Genomic DNA, 24,045 nt, shown 5'->3' with positions numbered 1-24,045 from the left:
ATTCTCAGTACTCTTCAATAAGGTATTTGCAGGGGGAGAAATCCCTCGAACCTGGCAAACGGCGATCCTGATCCCGGTGTACAAAAAAGGTAACCGCACTGATCCTAACAACTACAGACTATTATCAATGCTGGATGTATCGGGCAAACTTTTTGCTTCCCTTTTGCTTAGCGAACTGCATAAATGGGTGGAAGATAAGCAAATACTCAGCAGATTTCAATGTGGCTTTAGACGGGAGTTCTCGACAGCACATAATCTTCTTGTAATGGACATACTGCGCACGAGAGCACTCAGCAAAGATCAGCCACCATTGTATGCTCTGTTCATTGATTTCAAGGCCGCTTTTGATTCAATTCCTAGAGCCAGGCTTTGGAATAAATTAGAAGCATTGGGTTGCCCCATAGGTCTGTTATATTATCTCAAACTACTACATCGAGATACCATGGTGAGCCTCCGACTTAATGCGGAGGGGCATTCAACCCATAAGGTTATTCAAAATAGAGGGGTGAAGCAAGGCTGCGTAACAGCCCCCCTCGTATATAATCTGTATGTACATGACATCCCTGCTATACTCACGGAGGTAAATAATTGTCCACCAAAACTAGGTGGGGAAAAGTGTGTGGTCCTGGCATATGCAGACGATCTGGTAGTACTAGACAACACTATTGGTGGTCTTAGACGCTCTGCACATGTCCTCTGGGAATATGCCAAGCTTAATGGTTTGACCATCAACCTGCAGAAGACCAACGTATTAAGATTCACTAAGAAAAGAACTACTCGTGTGAACCTGATAGTACATGAACAGATAATTGTGTATGCCCCTTCGTATCGCTATCTTGGAGTAGAGATAGAGCCCCTAGGCGATTATACACTTTGCAAACAGGATCGGAACAGCAGGGCCCTCCAAGTGATCTCGCTCATAGCATCCTTTACCAACAAGCAAGGGGGCTTTACTCTGTGGGGAACTCGCCATCTTTACATGCAAGTCTTCGCACCAATGGTCATCTATGGCCTGGAGTCATTGCTGACGATGAATCTGGCATGGCTACAAGTACTGGAAGGAAAGTTCTGGCGACGTATGCTGGGCCTACCACCGGGGTGCCTATGGCCTTGATAAGACTGGAGCTGGGTCTTCCTTCACTCAGGGCTATGGTACTAAAAAGAAGAGCTGGCTTCTACCTTAAAATGACTAGCGGTTCCCATAACGCCCTATTAGGGATACTCCATCAGGAATTAGATAAAAAATCTACCACCGCATCCTTATACAAAGATATGGATAAATTTCTTAATGAAATTGGCTGGATGCATAGAGAGGCAACTGTCACCAAAGATATGCTAAATGCCCTGAGGAAAAAGGTAGACCTATGGGACTGGTTAGAGAACTTTGCCCACTTGGAATCCCTCAAATCCTATCATTTTGTGACTTACAGAGTATACAAGTTCATGAAACCACAGGACTATCTTCTCCTATGCCCTACTAGAAGACTCCGCCGTTTCATCATCTTACTCAGATTGGACCAACTGCCCACCCTATCCAGAATAGGAGTAAGGGAAAACATACCTGCAGCAGAGCGAATTTGCCGAGTGTGCAAATCTCCTGTATGTCTGGAGACGCCAAGACATGTATTAACGCAATGTAGAGCACTCAAGAAGACTATTGTCCACTATCTGGGAGAATTTGTGCATGATCCGCTATCGATACCCAAACTTATGTTCTGGCGCTATTGCACTAATACATCGAACATGCATCTATTTATAGCCCTGTATAATGTCTGGCAACAGATAGAACATGAAGTGGAAAAATGAGAAAAACTCTATCATTGACGCTTGGGTAATGATCTGCAGAGGCTTTTATACTTGACATAGCTGTCCAAATACTAGTTTTGAATAATATTTAGTATTTAGTATTTTAGTATTTTAGTATTTTATTTATTTCTATAGCGCACCAGGCCCAGGGGCATCCGGGCGCTTAACTTAGTTACAACAAGATGAAAGCATGACAAGGCAATGTGACAGAGTATTACAAGATTATTACAGGAAGATTTACAAAATTTACAACATATACATTCAAATGAATATCGATAAGGCAGTGATTTACAGGATAGTTAATAAGGGATGCCGAGTAGGTCAAAGTGCAAGTAGGGCAGTAAGCTGATGTTAGCAGTCTTGGGCGGATAGCCATGCTTTGGTAAGGTATTTGAATTTCAGGAAGGAAGGTTCTGCTCTAAGGTCATTGGGGAGTGAGTTCCAAAGTTTGGCTGCCAGGATGGGGAAGCTGGTTCCACCAGATCTTAGGAGATTAAAGCGCGGGATGACAAGGCAGTTGAAGGATGTATCAGCAATTATGTTTATTCCAATCCCCTACCCCAATTTCCACCCCTCTTGCTTGGATTTTAGATTTTAGATTTGTTTTGTAGCTGGTGCTAAACATTAGTAGGACGAGTCTAGATGTATGATTCTATATATGTATGATTTTCATTTTTAATGTCTATTGATATATGTGTAAAGTTTGAATTTATTTTCAATACTATATCACATTAAAGAATTTATTTATGATAACGTGAAAACTCACTAACCAGCAACGTTCGTGTACACAAGTGCATAACTACGCAATATCATACACCTATTTAATTGACTTTCAGTATAAAAAGTGTGTGACTTTTAATGAAGACCACTTTTCATACACTGCTTGCCCGAAGGCCGCTTCTGAGTGCGCACTGCGTACTGCTGTCCAGACAATGCTTGCCCAAGGCAGATGGGGTAGCCCATGTTGCCGCCCTGCTAATAGTTTGCCAATGCACATGCCTTCGGAACACCACAGTGGTAGACCTTGCCCTGACTGCATGGGCATGAAGATTTGCTGATAACTCCTTGGCCTGACCCTTGTAGGCCTCCTATTTAGCCACCACTATTCACCTTGCTGTTGAGACTCTGGAGGCCTGATAGCCCGGTTTTGAGCCACCAAATGTGATGAATAACGCATCTGAGTTACAAAACTCCTTTGTCCTGTCTATATAGAACATCAACATCGTCCTCGCATCCAGACAATGTAAGACCTTTTCTGGCTCCGATTTCGGATTAGGAAAAAAAGTTGGTAGTACAATTTTCTCATTCAGATGGGAGGACACCACCTTCGGCAAGAATGAAGGGTGGGTGCGCAGCACCACCTTGTATCGATGGAATGTGGCGTACGGTTCTGAGGCCACCAGGGCCCGAATCTCGCGGACCCTGCATGCTGACGAGGGTGGTCTTGTTTGTGACCAGTCTGATGTCTGTCGAAGCCAAAGGCTTGCATGGTTTTTGTGCCAGTGCACCGAACACGACATTGAGGTCTTATACCGGGTGCAGGCGCTTGACAGGAGGAAACGACCTTGCTAATCCTGTAACATGTCTCTTGACCTCTGGGGTGGAAGTGGAATATATGTTAGAGTTCCTGTAAGCCCCATTGGCTGCCAAATAGGTGCAGCAAGTGTTGACCTGCACGCCAGATTCCTCGAGGTATCCTGAGAAGGGAGAGTACATGGTTGAGGGTGCAAGTCATAGGATCTATGCCTTTGTCCTTTGCCCAGTAACAAAACCATGTCATTTGCTGTTGTATTGGCTGCTGGTGAAGTCACTCCTTGCCTTTTGGATGAAATTCAGATTCTCTTCTGACAACTGCATGTGCTGCAGCGTCACGTTTTCAGAAACCAGGCTGCTAGGGCTAGCTTCTCCGGGGCTGGGTGAACCACTGCCTATCCCCTCCACCCACATCCCCCTGCTGAGTGAGGAGGGAAGACCCCTTGACCAGAAACGGAATGAAAGCCTGCGCCGCCAGCCCCACTAGTTCTGAATAACATGGTCTGGCTTGCCACTGAGGCACGATTAGAATGAGCTGGAGGCCCTGCGCCTCCCTGATCTTATGACATTGTCAATCAGAAGGGTGGGCGGAAATGCATATGCCCACAGCCTGTCCCACTGCAGGTTTAGGGCATCCCCCAGTGATTCTCTGCCCATCCAGGAAGTGAGCTGGTGGCACCTCCTATTCTCTGTGGCAAATAAATCCACACTTGGATGGTGCCATCTCTGAAAGGATACACCCAGGAGCTGCTGACATATCTGCCACTTGTAGTTGTCCATGGCCAGTCTGCTGAGCCTGTCCACTTCCAGGTTATCCCCTGGTAGGTAGATCGCCAAAAGATGGATATTGTGCGCTACTGCCCACTCCCAAATCTGGATTGCCAGCCTGCCCAGAGGGGAAGACCTGGTGCCCCCCTGCTTGCTGATGTAGTATATGCAAGTGGAACTGTCTATCTGAATGCAGACTGCTCTGTTCTTGGCTAGGGGTAGGAACGCCTGCAGCGCAAGCTGTATGGCATTTAACTCAAGACAGTTGATGTGGCTGTGCTTGTCAGACCAAAGTCAGTGGATGGAGTGGTTGCCCAGAGTGGGCCCCCATTCCCCAGGGATAAGTCGGTCATAATAGTCAATGCCAGCTTGGGCTGTAGAAAAGGCATGCCTACGATAGTTTGGCTTCTTGTTTCCACCACAATAAATCCTGACTGGTCTGCCGGGGATGGAGCCTGTTGTAGCCTGCTAGTCTGTCTCTTGGTTCTAGGAGGCCGCAGGGAGCAATTGAATCCCTCATTCTGAACCTAGTATGCCAAATAGCCAGCAGGCATGCCGCCATGATACCCAGCAAGTGCTGGAACCACCACAGAGTGGTGGTAGTCCTGCTGAGGAAAAGTCCAATAGCCACCCTCAGCGCCCCAATCCTTTGTGCCGTAGGGAATATCTTCTGTTCCTGTGTGTCCCACAACAGGCCTAGGAAGACCAGGGTCTTTTTTGGGCTGCAGCTGCGATGCGCACTGGTTGATGGAAAACCCTAGCTCCTACAATATGTCCCTAAGTCGTTGTTCCATAACCTGGACCACACCTGAAAACGCCGCCCGGATGAGCCAGTCGTCCAGGTACGGGTAAATGTGGTGGCCCTCTGCCCATCGGACTGAATTATAGCCTTAATCAGTCTGGTGAATACCCGCGGGGCTGCGTTCAACCCAAACTATAACACTTTGTACTGGAAATGGTGGCCCATCACCCTGAACCCTAGGTAGGTCCGGTGGGGCTGCCAAATCGGGATGTGAAGATAACCATCTTTGAGCTCCAAGGAGCACATCGGTCCCCCCCACACAGAGACTCTGCCATCAGAGCTGACATAACCATCTTCATTTTTTTGAAGGGGTAGGTAAAGATTTAGGAAGGACAGATAGCCACTCTCAGGCCTGCCTGTTTCTTCTTCTGAATTGCAAAAATGGGCGAATAGAATCCTAGAAGGGTGGGACCTCCTCCACTTCACAGCTTTCGATGAGCGCCACGATTTTCACAAGAAGAGCAGGTGTTCCAATCTGAAAGAGGGGAGGGGAGATGGGAGGGCCCGGGGGGAGAGGGAGGAACCACCATTGGGGGAGACCACTGAGATGATCCATGGATCTGCGAAGTTCCGACCGCCAGGACTGAATGTGAAGGGCAAGCCTGCCCCCCTCACTGGAGAGCTATGGACCCTGATACTCTTCATTGGATCTCCCCTTCGTGGGGGGATTGAGGGGGAAACTTGTTTCACTTCTCCAGACTAGTTGAATAAAAAGAAAACCAGCCAATTCTCAGACCATCCTGGCTAAAAAGTCCACAAAGCCCTACAGGCAGCTTCAGGCTAGATCTGACAGGGAGAGAACCTTTAGGGGTTTCCGGGGCTTCCATGCACGCAGAACACACCAGCCGGATAGGTCCCCCAGCCTTCACAGGCGCAAGCGGCAAAGGACCTCAAACAAGGGTTTCTTCCAGTTCCCCTCCTAGGTATCTGCCTCCATCCAGAGGTCAAGACTCTCAACCTTCACTCATGGTTTCTGAAAGGTTGAGATACAAGGATTGGGACCTCCCGGATGTCGTAATGGAGGTGTTGCTTTTGACCAGACGGCCGGCAACAAAATCTCTGTGCCGTTGGAATAAGTTTTGCGATTGGTGCAGGAAAAAGAATGTTATACCCATTTCAGTGTTCAACTCCGGATGTTATCCTTTTTGCTTTCTTTAGTCCACAAGGGTCTTCAGGTCGGGACCATTAAAGGTTACCTAGCAGCGCTCTCAATCTTTAAGCGCTCATCCGAGGAATGCTCTTATTTTAAGATTCCTTTTGGTTACTCAATTTCTAAAAGGGCTCACAAATGTGTTCCTGCCTTTGCCATTTCCGGTTCCGGTTTGGGACCTTTACTTGGTCTTAAAGTTCTGATGGGTGCTCTGTTGAACCATTGCACTCATGGCCGTTGTGGTTGTTCACCTTTAAGACTATTATGTTGGTTGCTCTTACATCTGCACGTAGAGTGTGCGAGTTGCAGGCACTTTCTTCCAAGCCACCCTTTACTGTATTCCACAAGGACAGGGTTGTGTTGAATCAGACCCTCCTTTCTACCTAAGGTAGTTTTGGACTTTCATTTGAGTCCGAAAATTGTGCTACCTGCCTCCTATCCTCCTCCACATCCTAGTAAGGAAGAGGAACGGCTTCATCAGTTGGACCCTAGGAGAGCTTTGAGCTTTTATATTTTCAGAATGTCCAAGGTGAGAGTGGATGGCCAGCTTTTTGTAGGGTATGTATACCGGGCACAAACTAGGCCAGGCTATGTCTAAACAAACCCTGTCTAGGTGGATCATCCTCCGTATTTATGAATGCTATTTTTTGGCGGGCAAGGTCCCTCCTGAGGGCTTGCAGGCTTATTCAACCAGAGGCATGGGTACGTCGACAGCCCTGCAAAGGGGTGTCCATATAAAGAACATATGTGATGCTGCAACGTGGTCTTCCATACATACCTAGCATTATTTCCTGGATACTTTGCATGCTCAGGATGTGGCGTTTGGCAAGCAATCCTTTATTCGGCGCTTTAATTTCAAATCTTACTAAATTCTTCACCCTCCTCCACTCACGGATACTGCTTTGGGAGTCTGTCAAAGATGAGGAATACATTGGAGGACACAATCCATTTGAAGAACAAGTTACTTACCCCTGGTAATGTTCTTTCGACTGGATGTTCCTCCAACGTATTCCTCATCGCCCTCCCCACCTACCCCTCTGTAGAATTTCCCATGCTATTACAGCTTTCGCTCCAACAAGGCGGAGTACGGTCAGGCCTGATGTGTGCCCACTTCTGCTACACGAGGAGGGGGAAAAAACAAGAACTGAGGCTACCGGGGGGACGTGAGTTCAACTTATAACATCCAATGACGTCACCCTTGATGGAGGCCTTTGAGGGACATTGACCCAACACCATCGAAGCAGGGCGCCCTCTGCCGAAAAACTTCTGAAGCAGTTGAGCTGTGGACACTACATGTCAAAGATGAGGAATATGTTGGAGGAACACCCAGTCGAAAGAACGTTACCAGGGGTAAGCAACATGTTCTTCTTCCAGTAATATGCATCCCCTTTTATTTTGTTTCTGGTAATTATTTGTAAAAGGTGTAAAGAGAGCCTTTGCACCAGTAAGGGTGCCTTCAACTCCATTTAATTAAGCATAGCCCTAGCAAAGTTAAGGGAGTTTGCCTTAATCGACGGGGTGGCAGGCTGGCCGCCGGAAGCCTTGGCTTGGCACTGTTGCAAATGTGGACGGCCTAGTATTTGTTCCCACAGCTCCAGACGTGACCCCATTATGCTTAGGCTGACACTACCCAATCCTCAGAATCCTATGAATAAACACTTATTCTCCAGCACGGGGCATGGATTCACATGCTCATGAATATTCCCCGTTGTCAGGCTGGGAATCCTCGGTAAAGAAAAAAATCAGTATCAGTTTCGTTTCTGATCTGTTTTAGTAGTAACCAATCACTGATCTCTGGGTAATACTGCCCCCAGCCAATGACTGCCCTCTCCCTAAGCCCCGCCTCTGGCAGCCATCCTCAGATTTTCACCGCACGTCCAAGTGTTGGGAGTCCTCGTGCTTTAACTTGAGTTTTTGCTGCGTTTTCGTGCTTTTTCAGGAGATTTTCTAATTTTTTCGGTTTAATCGAGCCTCAAGCTCCACTGTTTCTACTTCCGATAACGGGGACCCGTTTCGGAATTCTTCTACGCCCCTCAAGGGTGAAGTTTTCGTCGCATTTACGCTTCTTGAAGGATTCCGAAGATCTGTGGCCTACCTCAACGGACATGGCCCAGGACAAGGGAAGCTCGACGCCCGGATCCAAGTTGTTCAGGTGCTGCCCTGGATGCGGATTACAGAATGTTTTCAAGGAGGACGAGCATTTGCGATGTCTCTACTGCCTTCATGAGGACAAGACGCACGTGGAGAAGGACTGTGCTTTCTGCAAGAACCTTTCGGAACGGACCAAGCAAGATCATCGTTCCCGCCTCGCCGCCTGGCTGGAGAAGGGCACAGCAGGTGAGAAGGCGAAGAAAAAGTCTGAGCGGGCTTCTAAGTCCTGTGAGAGCGCCCCGGCGACGGGGGCCCAACAGAAGGCCAAGCACCGGGAGCGCCGAAAGGTCGGGCTCTTCGGCTGCCAGGCAGGGCGCGACTTCGCCGGCACGTTCAACCACGAGCCAGCGCTCCGGTTCGGGGAAGAGGAAGTCTGAGAACCCGGGTAAGCTGCTGGAGCGGCTGCTGGAGCGGCCCCGGTCGATATCGAAAGGACCAGAGGGTGAGAAAGGCGCTGACCCTTCCCCCAAGGCGAAGGCCCAGGGCGCACCCAAGGTGGTGAGGGCTTTGATCCAGCCGGCAAAGGCCTCTATCGAAGTGGTCGCTGCGGCCCTGGCAAAGCCGGCTGAGACTACGCCAGTGGAGACCGCCTCTGGGCCCAGAGTATCCCTGCCACCGCAGAGGGAATCCGCTCCGCCCTTCGTGCCCACAAGGCCTGTGGTCCCACTCGCCTGACCCTCGGGATGATACGGATACGGGGACAGACGGCGACGGTGGTGATGATACGACGGACATTCCTTCGCCTCCCCCTCGGGCCTCACCACCCGACGAAATTGGCTCCTTTCACGCCATGATAGCCAGGGCGTCCGAGCTCTTCCAACTCTGCCCAGAGGAACAGAAGAAGGAAGGCTTTCTTTATCAAAGACTGGAGGCCAAGAGAAAGACGGTCCTGGCAGTGCCGTTGCTCGACGACATCTGGGACAAAGGGCTGGCTGTCCTCAAGAACCCTTCTACGCCGCCCGCCAAGAGGGACAGGTACGAGAAGAAGTACCAGGTCCCCGACGCCACCCCCTTGTGCCTCAGGGCCCAGCCTACGCCGGATTCGGTCGTCTCGGTAGCGGCCAAGAAGAAGGCAGCGGGTGGGGCAGCATCAACTTCCACGTCCCCGCCGGACAGCGAGGGCAAGAGGTTGGACTCCATGGGACGACGGGTCATTTCGTCGTCGGCGACGACGACGATTAAGGCGGCCAATGCCTTAGCGATCATGGCCCGTTACGACAGGGAGCTTTGGTTCAAGTTAGCTCCCCTGCTGGACTTCCTGCCGGACGACAAGAGAGCAGAAGCCCTACAGATTCTTCAGGAAGGCGAGGTGGCGTTGGATCACGCCATAACGGTGGCAACGGACATTGCCGATACCTGATTTCGCCAGATGGGCAACGGGGTTTGCCTACGACGACTAGGGTGGCTCAAGGCGACAGACTTCCGCCAGGACGTTCAGACCAGAGTGTTGGATATGCCGTTCGACGGCAGCAACCTTTTTGGGAAGACGGTGGATGAGTCGCTCCAGGCCATCAAGACCGACTCGGAGACGGGACGGGCCCTAGGGGTACTTCAACGACGGCCCTTGCGGAGCTCCGGAGGCAGACAGGGTCCCTCCAAGGGATCCAGCGGTGGCTCTTCTACATACCGCCAGGCGGCCCGCCCCTCGTCCCAGGAGGCCTACAGAGGTCGCGGCAAGCAAGGAGGATCCCGCCGTCGTCGTCAAGGGGGCCAGGGTGGCAAGGCCTCCTCCAAGCAGGACTTAACCGGCCGTAGCGTCGGGCTCCCACCGAAGCACCCCGGTGGGAGGCTGGCTGACGAAGTTCGTCAGCATGTGGCAGTCCATCTCCACTGACCGTTGGGTGCTGGACACCCTGGCCAACGGGCACTCGCTGGAATTCCAAAAGAAGTGTCCTCGCATTCCTCCCGTGGCCAGGAAGGAGAATCACGTCCCTCAACTGCTGTTGGAGGTAAGGGCGATGCTCAAAAAAGGTGCCATCGAGCTCGTCCCCCAGGAGGCTCCGGGGCTCTGGAGTGTACTCAAGGTACTTCCTCATCAAAAAGAAGACAGGCGGTTAGCGCCCCATCCTGGACCTGCGTCGGTTAAACAAGTACATCAAGGCACAGAAATTCAGGATGGTCACCCTCCAGCACGTGCTCGGTCAGCTGGAGGAGGGCGACTTCCTATCGTCGTTGGACCTGGAGGATGCTTACTTCCACATCCCCATTCTAAAAGGACAGTTTCTCAGGTTCGTGGTTCAGGGACGCCACTACCAATTCAGAGCCCTGCCGTTTGGATTAAAGTCGGCACCCAGGGTATTGACCAAGTGCCTGGCACCAGTGGTGACGCGGCTGCCCCTGCAGGGGATCCACGTCTACCCCTACCTGGACGACTGGCTAATCCGTGCAAGGACAAGAGAACTCGCCGTCGAACACACAGCGAGGACCGTCCGGCTGCTCACGGAACTGGGACTCGCCATCAACTACCCCAAATCCCATCTGGTTCCGTCGCAAGTAGCACTGATTCTGGGAGTGAAGCTCAATACAGTGGGGCAATTGGCCTCCCCGTCGGAGGAGAGGAAGAAGGCCATTTTGGGCAAGGTGCAATGCCTGCTAGCCACGGACGTGGCCAGGGTGAGGTCCATCAAGTCCCTCCTCGGGATGATGTCCTCATGCATCTACCTTGTACCCCTTTGCAGACTTCGGATGCGTCCGCTACAGGAGTTCCGCGACGCCCGCTGGTTTCAGGCGACGGGCTGCTTCGAAGACAGGATCCCGCTCGACGAGGAGTTGCGTCGGGCGATCCTATGGTGGGGTACCCGTGTGCACCTCACGGCAGGCACGGACTTTCCGACCCTGGCGTTTCAGGAGACGGTGACGACGGACGCCTCCCTGGAGGGTTGGGGGGCCCACACCGAGATCTCCACGCAAGAGGCCTTTGGCTCCCAGAGGAGAGGTCTCTCCACATCAACATTCTGGAGCTTCGAGCAGTGTTCTGGGCACTCAAGTCGTTCCTTCCCACCCTCAAGGACAAAGTGGTGAGGATCTTCACCGACAACACCACTACGATGTTCTACATACGGAAGCAGGGAGGCACCAGATCCCCAGCCCTATCCAAGGAGGCCCAGGATCCACTTGGCAGGAATAAAAAACACCATCGCTGACTCACTCAGCAGGGAGCTGCGCTCGTGCCACGAGTGGGAACTACGTCAGGACCAGGTGGATCGGCTCTTTCGACGATGGGGCAAACCCCAGATCGATATTTTCGCGACGGCGGCAAACTCCAAGTGCCAGAGGTTCGCCAGCAGGTTCCCGCAGCCGAGGAGCATGGGCGATGCTTTCTCGTTCCCTTGGGACGGCCTGTTTCTATACACGTTCCCTCCGTTGCCGTTGCTGCTCCGCCTCATCAACCAGTTCAAGAAGTCCAGGTGCAGAATGATCCTCATCGCACCGGCGTGGCCGAGGCAGATCTGGTTCCCGGACCTTCTGGACTTGTCAACGTCCCCACCAGTCAAGCTGCCGGCGGACGCGGATCTTCTCTCCAGAGAAGGAGGTGCCATTCTTCATCGTGACCCGGAGTCGCTGAACTTGCAGGCCTGGCTCCTGCAGCACTAGAGTTTGGAGGGTACGATATCCCGGCTGACTGCAGAGAGGTTCTTGCAAAAGCCAGGGCGTCCTCAACTCTCAAGTGCTACGGACATAAGTGGAAGAGGTTCTCTGTCTGGTGCTGTGCACAGAAGATTAACCCTCTGCGGATTACGGCCCCTCAAGTACTGCCGTACCTACTGTCGCTGGCCAAAGCTGGACTGGCTCACGCCTCCATCAAAATACATCTGGCTGCCATCTCCTGATATACCAGGACTACGGGACGGGCGTCCTTGTGGTCTCATCGCCTGGTGAAGGAATTTATGAAGGGACTATTCCGATCGTTCCCGCCGGTGTAGGCTCCAGCCCTGGCGTGGGAGCTTAATGTGGTGCTGACCAGGCTCATGGGGGGCCCCATTCGAGCCTATGCATTCGGCGCATTTGAAGTTCCTGTCGTGGAAGACAGCGTTCCTCGTGGCCATCACCTCCGCACGACGAATGGGAGAAATCCAGGCCCTATCTTGCAAGCCTCCATACTTGACTTTTCACGACACAAGGGTGGTGCTGAGGACGCACCCCTCCTTCATGCCCATGGTGCCGTCGGACTTCCACCTCAACGAGCCCTTGGTGTTACCAGTTTTCTTCCCGTCGCCTTCGACGCCGGCCGAGAGGACTTTGCACTCGCTGGATGTAGCTAGAGCGCTGAAGTTCTACGTGGACCGCACGAAGAGTTTTCGGAAGACGTCACAGCTGTTTGTGAACTTTTGGACTGTGAATCAAGGGAAGGCTCTCTCGAAGACTTCCATTTCTAGATGGCTCTCCGGCTGCATCATGCACTGTCACCAGTTGGCAAACCGACCGCTGCCCGGCCGTCCGAGAGCCCATTCGACCAGAGCGATCGCTGCTACCACGGCGTTCCTGTCTGGTGTGCCCCTGCAGGACATCTGCAGCGCTGCTACGTGGAGGTCGACGCACACCTTCACAAGATTCTACTGCGTCGATCGGGACTCCAGGGAGGAGTCCAGGGTCGGCCAAGCAGTGCTGCACAACCTGTTCGCTTAAGGTGAGCCTGGTGAGGAGGTAAGAGATGCTTAATGTTGAGCCTGTTGCCACCTCCCGTGGTTGTGCATGTGTGTACTGCTATGTATTCTTTTATTCATGAGCATGTGAATCCATGCCAGACCCCATGCTGGAGAAGGAACAAGTTACTTACCTATAACTGTTGTTCTCCAGCATGGGTCTGGCATGGATTCACATGCGAGCCCTCCCGCCTACCCCTCTGCGGCTCTTCACTTGGTCATACTGCCACTTTACGTGCTACCAAATCTGAGAATGGCTGCCAGAGGCGGGGCTTAGGGAGAGGGCAGTCATTGGCTGGGGGCAGTATGACCCAGAGATCAGTGATTGGTTACTACTAAGAAAGACAGATCAGAAACAAAACTGATACTGATTTTTTCTTTACCGAGGATTCCCAGCCTGACGGGGAATATTCATGAGCATGTGAATCCATGCCAGACCCATGCTGGAGAACAACAGTTACAGGTAAGTAACTTCCTTATTTATCCGTTGAAAAAAGGGCCTCAATTGCAGTCCATTGATTATTTTCATTGTATTGTTGCAGATGTAATTGTTCTACTGAATGTTTTAGTTTTGTTTAAAGATCTTTGCTTTTTCTTAATGTATGTGCTGTTTTGGATGTAATGTCTCTAAAATGAAGTCCATAACTATCGTTGGAACATGGTTCTATTCTAAGGTATCGTCAGTTAAAGCAGCAATGGGAAATGAAGTCTGAAGAAGCAGAATTACTGCAGACTAAATTGCAGCAAAGTTCTTATCACAAGCAGCAAGAGGAACTTGACACTTTGAAGAAAACTATTGGTAAATTTGAGTGCATCTTAAAATACTTTACACTTCTAAAACCGGCAGTTGTCTGTACACAGTGAGTTGTAGCACATCAAACGTAATTAGCCCATGAGGGCTTTACTGTAATGCAGAATATCGACCTGTTTGCTTATTGTTGAGAGAGATCTATGACCTTTTTACTAAGTCGAAAAAGCAAATGCCATATTTTGAATTATGAAATATTTAAGGGCCTGTGACGTGTAGCGCTAAGGCAGCAGTCCTCTGAGGCCCACTATCAGCAATAGCTTATGTTCCTTGTGGAGAGTGGTGTATAATGCATGGCAGTTCGTGCCATTCAGATCTTTGTTCTGCATGCAGATTCAGATGATGTACAGCCTAGCATTTTTCCTACTGAGACAAATACTACCTGTTATGATTTCAGAGGAAAGTGAGGCGACACTGAAGACTACAAAGGAGGTCCAAAAGAAGGCTGAGGAAAAATATAAAGTGCTGGAGAACAAGATGAAAAATGCTGAAGCAGAGCGTGAGCGAGAATTGAAGGAGGCTCAGCAAAAGGTTGATGCTGCAAAGAAAAAAGCAGATGCATTCAGTAAAAAGCTTAAGGAAAAACAGCAGGTAAAGTTAAAAGCAGTAGAAACCAATCTTATTTTACGAATCTAAATGAACTAAGTTTAGTGCAGTCCAAAAAGGATGATTTAACTTGTGCTATATGGCCTTTATATGTTCAAACTTCATGCATGGTGATATTCTTAAATTGATCTATCCGATAAGCTGTTGATGTTCAGTCAGACAATGCTGTTTAGTTGTACATGTTCATAAAATGTGAAAAAGTACACCTCAAAGGCAAAATATGTACATCATCTTGTATTCTTTTTAGGAATTCTTTAGAGTGCCTTATTTGTGGTAGATTTCGATCTGTGGGCATACATGTTCTAATATTGTCGGTTTTTTATTTTTGCCTGTATAGATTTCATTTTACATGTTTGCTTATATGGATGCTGAACGTATCCATTGCATATCTGATGATGACTTAAAACAATGCAAGCATTTTTAAGCTTTCAGTTACTCGGGAAGTCTTATTTAAATGCGCTGTAAAAATACATTATCCCTGTGACTTTTTTCCACTTTCAAATGAAGTGTGTGTTTAAAGGGAAGAATAGAATGATCACTGCCAGCATGTTTGCTGAAACTCCTTTGGCAAATATCCGGGACTGATGCACACTGTTCCTTTTTGTTATACCTTAGGGAAGGCCGTAGTTTGCTGTTTAGAAATTGTGAGTTTGTGTTTAAATTAAGAGACTTGTGTGAAATACAGCACCCTGACATGCACTTTTGAATGGATTGTCTCCTCACACATATTCCTCATCTTTGACATCTCCAATATCCAGCTTCTGCTGCTTCAAAAATTATTTTTCCGGCAAAGGGTGCTGTGCGTCGATGCAGTAGACGCGATGTCCCTCGAGGGCCTCCATCTCGAGGATGATGTAATCACAGGCATATGTAGCACGCGCAGCGCCAGTTGGCTTCAGTTCTGTTTTTCCGAGTAAGCTTAAGCTTTAAGAACTATGGCGCGGTTCAGAAATTTCCTCTAGAAATATCCAAAAATGTCGTTCAACACTGACTACCCTGAAGGCTGGGTTTAAAAAGTGTCAAGACTGCGGTGCCAAGATGTCCCTGACCGATACGCATCGAGTATGCTTGTGGTGTCTCGGTGTGGAGCACAAGACCTCGGCCTGTTCAAAGTGTCAATCGATGACCTGAAAAGCTCTGAAGGAGCGTAAGGGGAAATTGGCGGTAGGTAGTCTCTAAGAAAATCCCATCGGCTACCCCATCAAAGAAACCTTCTTTTGACGAAGGGAAAGGCGACGCTCCTCAAAGAAAGAAGGCAAAAAGGTCCAGGTGAAGCTCCCACCACTCGTCAAAGAGGCATCATAAATCGCCTACTTCAACGCCCTCGTCTGACTTCTCTCCTGACAGGGCTATATCCTGTCCCACTAAGGCCTCCACTCCTGCTGAATGGGAAGCATTCAGGCATGAAATGCTTAAGGTATTCGAGAACCAGAAACTCTCGAAACAGGCAGGCCATGCTCCTACCTTGCTTTCTGAAGCCAGTAAGGAAAGGGCTCCAGCCAATTCCTGTGCACCTTTGAGCCCGGGCAAAGGCCAGATCGAGGCCTCGACACAATGAGAAATCAACAAGGGATCCTTAGAATCCAAGTCGAAAGATAGGTCGAGGTAGTCGAGGCCAGCCGCCCCATCGACTCCTGCGGTACATTGAAGTCGAAAACGTCTTCATCAAAGACATCGACTCCTCAGGCCCGAAAATGTTCGAAGCCTTCGGCTGCTTTAACCGAGATACAGAAAACCTTCACTCCTTTACCAAGAAAGGATTTCTATAAATCTCTGACCTCTATTTATGAGGACAATGAGCCATCTGATAATGATGTGCCCTTTGGTTTGCAGTATGGCACACCAAATGTTCCTAATGGTTTCATATCTGAGGAATCCAGACTGAAAGACCTATATGAAAATGTGCAGACAGCCATTGGAGTGGACACTTCACCGGAATTGGAATTTGGAAAGCCTGAGTCAGATGAGCATGCAGATGCCTCTTACAGGCAGTTGATGACCAGGGAAGTGGATTACCTGTAATGGAGCAGACCTGCACCCCTTTTGAACAGGATTACCTTATCGATATCCTAGCTAAAGGTCCTCAAAAGGATCCCATTTTACCATTTTTATATTGCTCTTCAGAAGAGAGTGAGTGCCAATTGGGAAGCACCAGAGTCAAGTCCGGTATAAATAAGAACCTTAGCCTTTTCACCCCAGTGGACTGTCTTGGAGGGGTTGATCCTTTCGCTACTACTCCTCAGTTGGAAGAGTGAGGAATGGCTGGTCAAAGATGCCAAAGAAGATTCCCTCGTGGTGGACGAGGGAGAGGTGCAAAGTCTGCTCAAGCAGCAGCATGTTTACCAATAGCCACTGCTTCAGCCTCCTCAAAACCTCTGAGCTCTTGGGTCACGGCACCCCCGTGGAAGGCAGACTGTCTCGGCATCTGAAAGAATGGCGAGACATTACTTCAGATGCTTGGGCTTTAGAAACCATAGCCCAAGGTTACTGCCTCCCCTTCATTCAGAGACCTCAGAACCATCCACCGGCGAGCCATTCTTTGAAAGTTCCAGATATGTTCCTTGTGCAGGAAATTGTGACCCTGCTAGAGAAAGGCGTTATAGAGCCAATATCTGTAGCGGAGAGGAACAAAGGATGATGTTCTCCTTATTTCTTAATCCCCAAGAAGGATGGAGGACGGAGACCCATCTTGGACTTGAGATACTTGAACAGGTTCCTCAGGAAGGACAAGTTCAAGATGGTCGCACTTTTTCAGATCCTTCAGGCCCTCCAACTCCAGGATTGAATGGCGTCATTGGACCTTCAGGATGCTTATTTTCATGTGCCAATCCATCTCCAGGACAGAAAGTACTTGTGGTTCGCTGTTGGCGGTTCTCATGATCCGTTTAGAGTTCTGCCATTCGGGCTGACCTCCGCCCCAAGGGTTTTCATCAAACTGATGGCGGTGGTGGAAGAGAGTCTCAGGAGAGGGGGCGGATTCACGTCTACCCCTACCTGAATGAATGGCTGATCAGGGCACGTTCTCCCGAACAAGTCCTGGATCATCCCGACGTCACCTGCCACACTCTTCACAGACCTGGCTTCTCCCTCAATTAACAGAAGTCCCATATGACACCATCTGAAAAGTTCCAGTTCATATGGGCTGTACATACATCATTGGGAAAGAGCTTGCCACCCGAGATGAGGGCTCAAGACATTCTGCAGATGGTCTCCAAGTTTGAGTGCCCAGTGTCTCCCGGCCTTTGACTTTTTGAGGTTGCTCGGCCTCACGACATCCTGAATTTTTCTGGTGCCAGAGGCTCGCCTGAGAATGAGATCCCTTCAATGGGCTCTCAGGACACAATGGTCTCAATTCTCGGGCAACATGTCAGACCTACTTCAGGTTCCAAGCAGGGTCACGCAGGATCTCCTGTGGTGGGCCTGCGAGGACAACATTTTGAAGTGAGAACCTATTTGGCACCATGATCGGAGATAACAGTAGTGACGGACGTCTCACTCACAGGGTAGGGAGCCCACACCAACAATCTGGCAATTAGCGGTCGTTGATCTTCGAGTCCAAACTAGACATCAATCTTTTGGAGCTGAGAGCAATCAGACTTGCGCTGAAGGCTTTTCTGCCCTCTGTTCAGGGAAAGATTGTCCTGATAATGACGGACAAGACAGTGGCCATGTACTACCTCAACAAGAGAGGTGGTGTAGGATCACTACCAATTTGAGGAGGAATCTTTCTGTCGGCGGTTCACCTAGCCGGAGAAAAGAACACTGTGCGGATGCTCTGAGCAGGCAGAGCAGTGTCTCCCACGAGTGGCAACTAGCTCAGGAAGTCCTTCAAGAGCTCATTACCCTTTGGGGAACCCCTCAAGTGGATCTATTTGTGACCAGTGTCAACAGGAAGTGTGAACTGTACTGCTCCAGGGAATTTCCCCAAGAGGAGCTCTAGGAGACGTGTTTGTGTTGGACTGGGAGTTTACACTCCTATACGAGTTTCCTCCAGTCCCTGTCACTCCTCACGTGATACGGATGTTGAGAAAGTTCGGGAAACACATGATCCTAATTGCCCCGGATTTGGCTGGAGGGCGTGGTATCCGGACCTTCTGGACATGTCCGTCTGCCCTCCAATACGTCTTACACAAAGAGAGGACCTTCTTTCGTGAGAAGAGGGTCAGGTTCCACATCCAGAGGTCAAGACACTCGGCCTTCACGCATGGTCTCTGAGAGGCTGAGGTACAAGGATTGGGACCTCCCGGATTACCTAATGGAGATTTTGCTTTCGGCCAGAAGGCCAGCAACCAAGTTTTTGTACAGCTGCTAACGGAACAAATTCTGCAGCTGGTGCAGAGACAAGAATGTGTACCCTTTTTTGCTATGCAAGCCCCCAGAGGTGTTGGCATTTTTACTGTACGTAGCCAATATGGGGCTCCAGGTTGGGACCATTAAAGGCTATTTGGCGGCCCTTTCCATCTTCAATCCCTCGTCTGAGGAAACTTCATATTTTAGGATACCTTTGGTGATACAATTTCTAAAGGGACTCACTAATGTTTTCCCGCCATCTCCATTTCAGGTTCCCATTTGGGACCTTAATCTGGTGTTAAGATTTCTTATGTGGCTGATTCCAAGATGGCCGTCGAGCATTAGGGACTGTGGTTGACTGAGCTCCGTGTCCTAACAGAAGCTGCAGACTGCGAAAAGTGACATTGCCTGAAATGGGGCTTGCACGCTGGATGTGCGTGTTTAAAGGCAAGCAGAGCTGTAAATGAAATATCGCCAGAGCGGGATCGCTGCAGAGCTGGAGTGAGACGGGACCTGTGCACGTTTGTGCGGTAAACCTGCACTGTTGGAGGGCGACCCCGAACCCATGGAGAGCGGATGAAACACAGGAAGAACAGTCCCGCACTAGCGGTATAGTTGGGCAGTGTCCTGGAGCATAAGGGGAGCCTGGAGAGCTTTCTGACAACGTCCCGGGAAGGAGGGACAACGCCCATTGCACCATCCAGCCTACACTGAGCTACCGCTAGGAACTGCCGCTCCTGGTGGAACTGGGCGTGTCTGTCTTGCACGCCCGGTGATTACACTGTCCGGGAATCTTAAACTGTGTAAGTTGACTGCTGGACATAATGCAGACAACCTCCCATGGTGATTGACTGACCCCAACGGGTCTAAAGATCCCGCTATATATAATTTGCTGTGATTCCTTTCCTTATACAAAGGGGAGACACTGCTAAATCTGGTGACTTGGAATCAGAGTGAGATGCCCCCCCCCCCTCCTGCTGTGTTCCTGAGGCAGTAGGAGACCAGTTTTTGGAGCCTCAATGCTGGAGAGCATTACAACTATAATTGGGGCTAAGGCAGAAACCAGGTGACAGGTGGGATATCAAAGCTGGATCATGAACATAGCTTGGCTAATTATAAGCGCTTTCATACGATCATTGTGAATGGGATCTGGATGATTTGAGGACAGCTGGTTTCCTTATTTTGGAAGAATGCACACTGGGGGCCTTACTGCACACCTAGGAATGCCTTGCTAAGGTGGTGGTAGAGATCCACTAGCATTAAACGCTTCTTGTAGGTGACGAGATCGGAGTTGCAATGAGTAAGACTCAAGGGTTTATTGAATTCAGTATACATAATACTAGGAAATCTGATGTCTACATCATTCCAGCTGGACTTAGTAATTCAGAAAGTTGCAGTGACACAGAGGGAAATATCAAACTTTTATTAGGCAACAGAGAAGTACTAGGAGTCTATTCGGTCTATGTCCAAACCCAGAGAGAAAAGAAGAGGGGCACCTCCACGCTCCCATCCACCCCCTAAAAGAATCCGATCCGAAGCTGTTGGCTTAGGTCAGGTGGTGGCCAACAAGACCAAGATCGCACGAGAGAACTGGGTGAGATGCAAAAAGACAGCGCAGATTGAGGTTGGCAGCCTCAAAAGAAGATCTGGAGAGGTGTGTCCAAGTTTTTCAGGACAAATTGGCAGGCTTCTTGCAATCGCAATTAGATACTTTACTTTAGAATTCAAATCCGCCCTATCCGATATACGCAAGGACATTGCTTCATTGGAGGAAAGAACGGACCTCAATGAGCAGGCAACTGCAGGACTTGGCCCTAGAATACCTATTGCCAGGATTCACAGAGTTGGTCCAAAGCGGCAAGACCCGTGGGACTGTCCCAGAGATACATTGGTGGCATTGGCATCCTACCCCCAGAAAGAACAAATTCTTAGGGAAGCCAGATAAGCGACATAAATTACACTAGATGGAAACGAAATCCAACTGTACTAAGATCTAGATCCAATGACAATACAAAAGAGTAGGGATATGCATGAAATCCTACAATATTTACAATCCCAGAAGATAACATACCGATGGACCTTCCCATTTGGTCTCTTGTTCAATTGGGAGAGTAAACAGCACTGAGTCACCACTGAGGAGGGAGCCCGGGTTTTGAGACTGGATCAAGAGCATCAGACAGGCCCAAGTACAGAGACAACTTGCGTCCCACGAGGACCGCGACAATGGGAAAGGACGACAGTGCGACATATCCAGAAAAGAAGTCAAAAAGGCCAAATTCCAGCAGAGAAACCCCCAACGACATGAAGGTTTAAGCACTCATTTGGCTAACTTTGGCACTGGGATATAAGGTATAATTTTGCAGAGTATGAATGATATTCAAGAAATGGGGCACAGTGGAAGCTCACCTTGGAATCTTTTTAGGACAGAGGGTTTTAGCAAAAGAAATTCTTCAAGGAGCATTCTTCGAGATAATGGTTTTGTAGATGGGCTTTACCTTCCGTTTAATACTTAACATATGGGGGCTCAATGCCCCTGTCAAGAGGAGGACATTAGAGCGATTATTAAATATACATCAGGCAGACCTCATAGCCTTACAGGAGACCCACATTAGATTTCAGGACCGTGACAAGCAAAAATGTTGGCAATACCCGATAACAAGGCAGGCTAGACCAAATATGAGGTCAGACTTTAGCCGGGCATAGGAGACCTATTTCCAACGTCTCCTTCATCTGCACTTTCATCCTGTGTTTTCTACATTCATTGGCATGGAACATTTTTTCTTACAAACAAACTGCCAGTTAAAATGTACAAATGAATGCTTTATTTACCATGCCTTTGACCTTTACATTTATGTCATAGTGAATGTTTAACTATGCTTTTGTGTTCCGCAATGGACATTATAGATTGTCATATATAAAAGCCTGCTAAAATGCTTTGCACAAACAAAATAAGCATCAGCTAATTAATAAAAAGCTGCAATTTTGCATAAAAGAATTGGAATTTTGCACATGAATATTGTATTAGATATCTGTTTGACAGCAGCAAGCATTCTGTTTCTTTCAACGGTTGCCCAAACTGCATGGGCACCCGTAAGGGTCTAAAACCAGTGTGCACTGAACCTACCTTGCGCACCCTTACGATCCAGAGAGGGTAGGACAACCCCCCTTGTTTCAGCTAACGCAAAGGAAAAGACAGCGGGTGTTCTTATCACATTTAGAACAGATACACAGATGTCTATTAGGAAGATACAGGCTGACGGGGAGGGTTGCTTCCTGTTTTGGTGCACATTGGATCAATCACCATAATTTTAGCCTCACTATATGCCCCTAATACTGCCCAAGAGGGATTTCTGAAGACCGCATTATCTAGGTTGGAACAGTTTGGGCATGGCAAAACGATCTTGATGGGAGATTTAATCATTGCATAGGACCCTATACGACAAAGAAGTTCTATTACCACGCACGCCCCCGTCCCCCACCTTCCTCAGCTCTTAGAGAGAAATTTGATCAGTTGTCACTTAGATATTTGGCCTACCCTGAAGGGAGACAAATCCTTTTCTAGAATTCACTATTTTTGGGCTTTGGTTAGGTTGATAGGAAGGGTGACACAAATAGATACACATACGATAACCATTTCAGATCATGCCCCTTTGACAATTGATCTTGATTTCACTAGGGTGGTTTCCACACTTTGGAGCTGGAAATTCCCGAAAGAAATCAGATTCTTTGTGATGAAATAGTGGGTAAAATGAACTAGTATTTTTATTCCAACCTGGATGGGGAAATGGGACTGGATGTGCTCTAGGATGCGTTTAAAGCGACCCTTAGGGGGACTCTTATTTCAATTCAGGCGCATAGGGGAAAACTTAAACGTAATGTAGAAATGGAATTGGAGGCAGAAGTAAAAGATATCTTGAGACCAGTGGAAGTAGACTCATCCCCGAATCTTCAAAGGCAATACTGTAACGCTAAGGGCAAATTGGATTTAATTTGAACTAAACAAGCAGAAAAAAGCATACTGTATTCAAAGCAGAGGGTATACATTAAGGCAAACAAAGAAGACAGATGGTTAGCTAGACAAAGCAGAAAACAGCAGTCAATCCAGGGGGTAGAGAATCCATCAGGGAAGAAGGTAATGACGGAGGAAATTATAACCCAATTCTGAATGTTCTATTCTGCCTTGTATAAGTCAGACTCCCTAGACTAATTATCACAAGAAAGTTACCTGCAAACAATTCAGTTGGAGAGGATCTCGGAAGAGGACAGAGTAAACTTAGATAAAGATATCACTCGGGAGGATGTTTTGGCAGTTATTGCTAATCTTCTGATAAACAAGTCACTGTGACCCGATGGGTTGATTGCTTCTTTCTATATAAAATTTCGTGCAACTTTAGCCTTGAAATTAAATTATCTTTTTAACTCCTTTTCCACGACTGGTAGAATAACAACTTCTATGGAAGAGGCTAAATTGATCCTAATCCCGAAACCTGGGAAGGAACCTGCTAAATGCGGTTCATATCGTCCGATTGCTCTCATGAATATTGATGCAAAAATATATACAAAAATGCTAGCAAACCGACTAGAAGGTCTTATGCCTAATATTATCCACCCCGACTAGACCGGATTCATAAAAGAATGACAAACCCATAACTTTCAATTAATCTGTAATTTAATTGAAAAAGTGGCTAAAAAGCAGGTTGTAGCCTTACTAGTGTCGTTAGATGCTGAAAAAGCATTTGATCGAGTCGAATGGTCCTTTTTAATTTAACACCTTATGAGCTATGGGCTTCGGTCCTAAATATCTAGCGATGGTACAAGCTACTATGCACATTTGTCAGCTATATTGCTTACAAATGTTCAGCTATCTCCCCAGGTCACCCTTCAAAGAGGTACGAAACAGGGCTATCCATGGTCTCCTCTTCTTTATGCATTGCATTTAGAACCGCTGTTGACACGACTTTGCCAAGTGGAAGAAATAGAAGGCATATCCTTTGAGGCAGAAATTCACAAGGTGATGGCATACTCAGATATTCGGGTACCTCGTTACCCGCAGCATTCTTCCAATTGGAAAGGTTCGCTAGAGAGGCCGGTCTTAAAATTAACATCACTAAATCTTAAATTTGGGGTTCAAACAGGGCGAACTAACAAGGGCAATGGAAATGACACAGCTTTGCTGGATGCCTAAGTGCTTTCAGGTGTTGGGAGTAAATATTACATGCTCGCTTCGGGAGCTATACTCCGCCAACTTCAATCCATTAACAGGCGAGATTTAGAAGCTTGTCCAATCCTGAAGTCGCTTAATGGTTTAATGGCTTGGATGGATTAACTCCATCAAAATGGTGGTTTTACCCAAGGTCCTTTATCTTTCAGGCACTGCCAATCCGAATCCTGTCCTCCTTTTTTCATACACTTCATAAAACACTATCAAAATTCATATCGATAGATAAACCACCTTGCGTCGCATTGAAAACATTGATACTCCCCCCAA

The 24,045-nt window shown here is 48.5% G+C and overlaps 1 protein-coding gene across 1 annotated transcript in view; it reads left to right on the top strand.

Annotated features, from left to right (window-relative positions):
* Nucleotides 1–24,045, top strand: part of SMC2 (structural maintenance of chromosomes 2) — a 938,385-nt gene that overhangs the window by 619,538 nt on the left and 294,802 nt on the right. The window contains exons 17-18 of the mRNA XM_069630781.1: nucleotides 13,528–13,652; nucleotides 14,059–14,252. Coding sequence (XP_069486882.1) covers nucleotides 13,528–13,652; nucleotides 14,059–14,252 — 319 coding nt within the window. The remainder of the gene's footprint in view (nucleotides 1–13,527; nucleotides 13,653–14,058; nucleotides 14,253–24,045) is intronic.

The sequence above is a fragment of the Ambystoma mexicanum genome, chromosome 6q (assembly GCF_040938575.1).
Source record: "Ambystoma mexicanum isolate Mex_15411 chromosome 6q, UKY_AmexF1_1, whole genome shotgun sequence".
NCBI classification, from domain to species: Eukaryota; Metazoa; Chordata; class Amphibia; order Caudata; family Ambystomatidae; genus Ambystoma; species Ambystoma mexicanum.
This window is presented reverse-complemented; position numbering and strand designations above follow the sequence as displayed.